The sequence below is a fragment of the Pholcus phalangioides genome, unplaced genomic scaffold (genome assembly GCF_987345545.1).
Source record: "Pholcus phalangioides strain wild (caught in Gottingen) unplaced genomic scaffold, Ppha-v1.0 ptg000018l_1, whole genome shotgun sequence".
Taxonomy (NCBI): Eukaryota; Metazoa; Arthropoda; class Arachnida; order Araneae; family Pholcidae; genus Pholcus; species Pholcus phalangioides.
The window spans coordinates 18,431,902-18,439,744 of NW_028301611.1; the positions used below are offsets into that span (position 1 = coordinate 18,431,902).

Here is a 7,843-nt window from a genome sequence, read left to right on the forward strand (position 1 = left end):
TCAGCTCCAGCGGCATAGTTGACGAGCATCATCTCTAGTGATATACGTGAGAGCATTATTGCCCTGTTGTGTGTCAAGTGAGAGCATCATTGCTCTGTTGTGTATCAAGTGAGAGCATCATTGCTCTGTTGTGTATCAAGTGAGAGCATCGTTGCTCTGTTGTTTATCAAGTGAGAGCATCATTGCTCTGTTGTTTATCAAGTGAGAGCATCATTGCTCTGTTGTTTATCAAGTGAGAGCATCATTGCTCTGTTGTTTATCAAGTGAGAGCATCATTGCTCAGTTGTGTGTTGAAACGGCGGTAATTACGCGAGTACTGATTTTTTTTTTTTGTTGGAAAGATACGTCAGTATTATTCGTTCAGAAAATGATATTTTTTTTTTTTTGAAACGTCAGTTTATTATTGAGAATGTGATTTTTTTTTTTTTTTGAACAGCAGTATTATCGCACATACTAATTTTTTTTTTACAATTATCTTCGAATGTACGATTTTATATATATATATATATATATTTTTTTTTTTTGGGGGTTTGTTTGAAATACGTCAGTATTATTGTGCATATATCTATCTATATATTTTTTTTTTCTCGAATGATTAGTCATTAGTATATGACGTAGACTAGGTGCGAACATTTATATAAGTGAAAAAAAAAACCGCTATACCAAGCAACATGGCATACCTCGGGCGTGCAAGGAGGGATGATTTGGTGGTTTTGGCAGAAGAGTTGGGTCTGGTGGTCAAGGACGGATCGAACATATTGGACTTGAGGAATAGCATCCTCAAATGTGACGGCTATGACGAGGAGTTCATCCGAGAGCAGTTAGCCGTCATCAAGGGAGACAGGGAAGCACGAGAAGAGCGTGACCTAGCTGAAGGGAGGATGCATGAAGAACGAGAACACCTCTTTCGAATGGAAAAACTCCGCCTGGAGATGGAAAGGACGAACGTGTCCACAAATGGACGACAGAATTTTACCTCATTCAGTACGGAACTGACGAGGCTTGTTCCAAAATTTGACGCCAAGGAGGATGATATCGCCTTATTTCTCATAATATTTGAACGCCAGGCGAATAGAATCGGGGTGGACAAAAGAAACTGGGTGTCAGCTTTGCTGACCTTATTGCCGTCAGACATAACCCAATTAATCGCCCGAGAATCGGAAGAGAAGTTTGATGATTATGAGTACATTAAGGAGATCCTCCTTAGGAAATTCAAATTAAGTCCAGAACATTTCCGGCAAAAATTCACCAAACATCAACGCAACCCGGCGAAATCATGGCGAGAATTTGTCTTCGAAATATCGAATTTCTTCGAAGAGTGGATCCGGGGTCTGGATGTTGGTGACTTCGAGACACTGAAGAGCCTTGTCATTACTGACCAACTAAAACGACGAGTTCCCGGCGATATACGTGACCATTTCGTGGACGAATGGGCCTCTTTCATATCTCCGTCTATCCTAGCTGACAAGCTAGATGAATACGAAAGTGTGCGGTCAAACTTCAAGAAGGTGAGCTCGGGCAATGATAACGTGAAAGATGAAGCAGGCAAATATAATAACAGTAGAAGTTTTCCTCCTAAAGCACCGAATTCCAGGCCAGGACTCAAAACCGAAACGCGTAAAACCTTTGTGAAGCCAACTTGCTATTCTTGTGGCTCGGTTGGGCACATATCGAGGGTTTGCAACAATAATGCGAAAGGGCATGCCGTTGTGAATGCACAGAGGCAATTAACGACGATGGAACCAAGTGAAGCCTCGAATATTTTGACGGTGAAGGTTTCGGTTCCTGTGTCTTCTGCGAAGGTCACGGGGAAAATCGATGAACTTAAAATTGCACCCATCAAATGCGGAACGAAAAAATTTAAAGCGATTATTGATAATGGAGCTCAGATATCAGTTCTGAGAGAGGATTTGGTGCCTTCGAACTGCGACGGAGAAGGCACTATACGAATAATATCTGCGTTCGGGGAAACTGAGGTAGCGGCACTGAAAGTTATCCCGATGAGAACCGATGATGGTATGCACAGCGACATTCCTGTAACTTGTGCCGTGTCGAAGAAACTTGTTAACGACATGTTAATATGCTCAACTGCGTACGAGGCGCTGTCGGAAAGTGTGCAGCTCACTGGGTCCATTCGGCATACCGGAGACTCAACGATGTCGGTCGTACAACTCCTGGATTCGAACGTGGAAGGAGGGAACTGCATCCCTGATGCATCACAAGTCCCCGATAAAGGAGACAAGGACTTTATCGGTTTGCTAATTGGAGATGGCGATCTCGAGAAGGGCTGGGACTTCGTACGTCTGGGCCAAAGACCTTATGGCGTAAGGAATGGTGTTCTCACTCACTCCGAGAACGTAAACGGCGAAAATATCGTACAGGTTGTCGTTCCCACCTGCAAACGAATGGAAATGCTTCGGACGGCCCATGAAATACCTTTGGCAGGACATCTAGGGGAGCGCAAAACGAAACAACGCATGAAGTATTCGTCGTACTGGCCTACCATCAAAAAGGATGTTCAGAAGTTTCGTAGGAGTCGTCGAGAATGCCAAGTCAGACGCACCGTCACGTATAGAGATCGCCTACCCATCCAACCAATCGTGAGACCCGAAAACCCATTCGAGGTCTGCTGCGTTGACTACATTGGACCCTTAGAACCCAAGTCAAGCAGAGGCCATACATTGCCAGAGTACAACACGTGGGACTGATATTTGATCAGGACGTAGAATTTGGAGATGTGGACTACGCTCCTGTTCACATAAAATGAAATTATTACAGGACATTCAGAACCACGTAATGGGGTTATCTAATAAGCTGGAAGTTCACAGCAACGGCAATTATTCGAAACCGAAAGAATTTTCAGACGTGTTCAGCAGCACGCCTGGACAAGCAAAAGTCGGGAAATGTATATATTAGGAAAGTACACGGAAAATGTTTGTAAATGTGAATGCATTTCAGTGCATATGTATTACTAATGTGTACCCAGTATGGTATTTTCATTGATCCCACGATGGTAATTGTTGATTTTGTGATTTTTTTTTTTTTTGTATATGTGCTTGAACATGTTTTTCTTTGTTCATTTCTTTTCTTAAATGTGGTAAGCTCAGTTGTCTTGAAAAAAAAATAGACAATGAGCTCCCAAGGGGGGACGAGTAAGGTTCCGGGACGAATCGTCAGGGAAGCTGCTAAACGAAGAAGCAAAAGAGGGAAAAACTACCCTGAAAAAGATAGCGCGGGAGCCAGAGAGAGAAGAAAAGAGAAACGCTCCCCCCCGGGGTCTTTTTTTTTTTCCATATTATTATGATTGGTGTGGTGTTGTAAGGTGTGATGTGCTCGTCGTGTAGCACTTTTCTCTATCCTCCTTAATCAAAATAAATATGATTATTGTTTTGAAAGACGACTCATCAATGAGTACGTGTTCAGTTACTCGACCACGAAGAGGGAGGATCGTTACTGATAGTAAAAGGGAAGTTGAATCTAGGTTGGCAGATAACATTGGCTCTGACCCAAAATCATTTTTTCGATACGTCAATAATTTATGTAAGGGGGGCAGTTGGCCCTCTCTCGACCCCCTGACGAATGGGTCGGTTCACTCCCTCGCAGAATTTTCGCGTTCCTTTTTCCACCATTCTTGTCACAGTTTTTTCGATGAAATAAAAAGGCCCGTACACCCTTCCTCTTTGAGAATGCTGCAAAGACGTTTGTTTTAGGAGAATCCCGTCAAATTTGCACATGTGCGTGTATGGGTTTTCCAGTTCTCGATATGTGGGCATTGTGGCGGTTCACCACCGCATTTAAATGTATTGTTGACTCTTCGTTGAACACCAATCGTTGAATAAAATCCTCATCCTCCATTGCTTCCTGCAATAGACAGAATAACGTGCAACGCATCTCATGGTCGTGTGGTGTAAAATGCTGCAGGACCTGTATGATGTACGGTTTGATATATAGGCGATGACGTGAAAACGCCATATCATCACCATACGGAAGAGTAGGAATAAAAAGTTTCACATTTTCTTCTTTCGTACCCCACTTTAATATAAAAAAGTACAATTTACGTGTTTTAAGTTATATTTTTTTTGAACCCGATGATTAATTTTTAAACACCCTGTCATTATGTTCCTATACATACGATTAATGATTACATAAGTTATTATGAAATTGTTCTACGATGAGGGAAATTTATTTCGAGTAGTTTCGGGCAAGAAATTGCCATTTTCAATCATATGATATAATAAAGATGAAATTTTGTTTAATAATCAGGAAGTAAGTACACGTATAAACTTGGGAGCATACAAAGATGTCACTATACATGAATCGCTAAATGTAAAAAGGGGTCATGTCACATTTTTTAAATTTTTATGGGTCGATGGATTCATGTATATGATTCATGTAATAAAGACGCCAACGCATCGTTTTATTGTAAAATGGGTCAAGTCTCGCCTCTAGATGCTGAGAAGAAACGAATGTTAAAAGTAAAAAGGTGTCAAGTCCAGGACACATGACCCCTTTTTACATTTATTTCTCAAGACCGCTAACAGGTGGCAGCAGGATTTTCCTGTTGAGTTACCTCATAAGAAGGTTTTCTTCATTTACATTGTTTTTGTTTTGTTGTTATTTGTTATTTATTGTTTTTTGTTTAAAACGTAGTAGTAGTTGTTATTATGCAATTATGTTGTAATTGTTAGTACAGAAAATTTTCAAAAAATTTTATGATGCAAATTTTATAGAAGCTAAAAAGCTTTGCCAAGAAAACAGCGATATTTTCTGTCTGTGTAGCGACTATATGGCTACTGTATGCTTACCTCGGATTCCAGTGCAAAATATATACTATTTTAGGCAGCTGAGTGTTAATACCTTCGGTATTCATAACCCAACAGATGGTAAAATGAAATGTTTCGTTTATGACGAAACAAATGGAGGCAAAGGGCCTAATAAAGTTACGTTCTTTTTGAAAAAATATATTGATGGAGCTGAAGATACGGAAAAAGCGCGTAACTTTTTATGGACAACTGTGGATAGCAGAATAATAACACATTGATGAGGTTTTTGATGTTCTTAGTAGAGTCTGAACGTTTTGAGGAAATTAAATTTCATTTCCCCATCAGAGGGCATTTTTTTTACCGTGATAGGGATTTCGCCCTGATAAAAATACTTATCAAGAAGAAATTGAAATTGTACACAGTGGACCAATATGTGGATTTGATCAACCAGAATGCATCAAAGTTTACCGTACGCAACATGTCAATGGCATCGGCTCACGAATCCTCCCACTAAGAAAATTTGGTGTACCACTAATGATACTCCAAAGCAAAGCTTATTCATCGACAAAACTTCCAACAACCAAAGTAAATGGATGACTTGAATAAAACAAAAAATACATCCCAATGGAGTACAACAATTTTTGGGACAAGATATTTAGTGCACCAACCATTAACTCATTAGAGGCAACCAGAAGAGGAGTACTTTTGATCCCCGTCTAATAGAAAGCTAAATAAAGTTTGTTTCGTTGCGTACATTTGTTTATTTATGTGTTTTCCTGAGACTTTTCATTAAAGAATTGGGGCTCCAAAATATTTAATTGTAAAAAGGGGTCATGTCCGTATCAGATATTACTCTCTCGTTGCTATTCTTAAGTAATAAAAATTTAAAATCCTCTCTCATGGCTTCATTAAATGCATATTCCACAGACGCTGCAATTAAAATTTTTAATTAAAAAAAATTATTGGAGAAGATATACGTTTTTTGCCTCTCCTGAAAACTTGAGAAAATTTGGCATGACCCCTTTTTACATTTAGCGATTCACATACGGTTAATGATTACATAGTTTATTATGGAAACGTTCTACAATGAGGGAAATTTATTTTGATTAGTTTCGGGTAAGAAATTTTCATTTCCAATCAAACAAGTATGTATATAATAAAAATGAAATTTTGTTTTCAAATCAGAAAGTGAGTACACGTATAAACTTGGGAGCATACAAAGATGCCACTATACATACGGTTAATTATTACATAGTTGATTAGGAAATATTCTACGATGAGGAAAATTTATCTCGAGTAGTTTCGGGTAAGAAATTGTCATTTCCAATCAAACGTGTGTGTGTGTACGTATATAATAAAAATGAAATTTTGTTCTCTAATCAGGGAGTAAGTACACCTATAAACTTGGGAGCATACAAAGATGTCACTGTACATACGATTGATGATTACATAGTTTATTAAGAAAATGTTCTGCGATGAGGGAAATTTATTTCGAGTAGTTTCGGGTAAGAAATTGCCATTTCCAATCATATGATATAATAAAAATGAAATTTTTTTTAATAATCAGGGAGTAAGTATACGTATAAATTTGGGAGCATACAAAGATGTCACTTATAAACTTTTATACATACGGTTAATGATTACATAGTTTATTATGGAAACGTTCTGGAATGAGGGAAATTTATTTTGATTAGTTTCGGGTAAGCAATTGTCATTTCATATCAAACAAGTACGTATTCAATAAGAATGGAATTTTGTTCGGTAACCAGGATGTAAGTACACGTATAAACTTGGAAGTATACAAAGATGTCACTGTACATACGGTTAATTATTACATAGTTTATTATGAAAGTGTTCTACGATGAGGGAAATTTATTTCGAGTAGTTTCGGGAAAGAAATTTTCATTTTCAATCAAACAAGTATGTATGTATATAATAAAAATGAAATTTTGTTTAATAATCAGACAGTAAGTACACGTATAAACTTGGGAGCATACAAAGATGTCACTATACATACGGTTAATGATTACATAGTTTATTATGAGAATGTTCTACGACGAGGGAAATTTATTTCGAGTAGTTTCGGGTAAGAAATTGTCATTTCTAATGGTACAAGTGCGTATTCAATACAAATGGAATTTTGTTTGCTAACCAGTATGTAAGTACTCGTATAAGTTTTGGCGCATACAGAGATAACACTATTAATACGGTTCATGAGTACATAATTTGGTATGAACATATTTTACGGTGAGGAAAAAAAATATACAATGAGAGAAATTTATTTCGAGTAGTTTCGTTCACGGAATTACGACATCCAATTAAACATGTACTTGGAAGGAAATTTTAATATCTTGAGGTTCCTCACGGACCCTAAATATCGAGCAAGAAGACTTTTCTAAGTGAACATTATAAAAATCTTTTTAAACATTATATATTTATTTATTTATATAGATTATAAAAAAAACCAAAAAAACACCATTATTTATATAAAGGGTTTATATAAGTAAACCATTTTTGTTGGGGTGGGGACAAAACTATAACCATGTTCCATATTATAAAAACAACAACAAAAAAATGGTTTGACGATATAGGTGTCAGGAGAATGCCTCTATTGCTTCCTCTGTTGTCACACTGTTATTACATTTCACTGTTTTGCGAAATAGTCAACTTTTTTTTCAAACGATGGAAGTGTACTCCTTGATTATATTCTGGCTTCAATGTGAAGCTTTCACGACTCTCGGTTGCTGATACAGCAAGAGATGCGTCAGTTACGAGACGTACGCACCGTTCAACTGCTTGTGTGTGACACGGAAAATTCGGTATAGATGGAAAAGGAGGTTCAGATAATTTTTGTGGGTCCAGTTACTGATTTTTTATAATAGGTGGTTCAGTCACTCGCACTTGATCACATGCAATTAGTTCCGATTAGTGCTTAGCAGAAAAGTTTATTTTCGGAACATGGAATTTATGGATTTCTACTTCTGATAACCCTTCATTTCTAATTTTCAGAATTCTCTTGATTCCCAGTTCTTTGCCCGTATTATTCCCACAAGATATCTCTGATCAGCACTTAAATCACT

At 37.7% G+C, this 7,843-nt stretch overlaps 1 protein-coding gene across 1 annotated transcript; it reads left to right on the forward strand.

Annotated features, from left to right (window-relative positions):
- The first annotated feature begins 671 nt into the window (after positions 1-671).
- LOC149071793 (uncharacterized) lies at positions 672-2,708 on the forward strand. The gene has a single exon (XM_089248013.1). The coding sequence runs from the start codon at positions 672-674 to the stop codon at positions 2,706-2,708; it is 2,037 nt and encodes a 678-aa protein (XP_089104139.1).
- Positions 2,709-7,843: the final 5,135 nt, after the last annotated feature.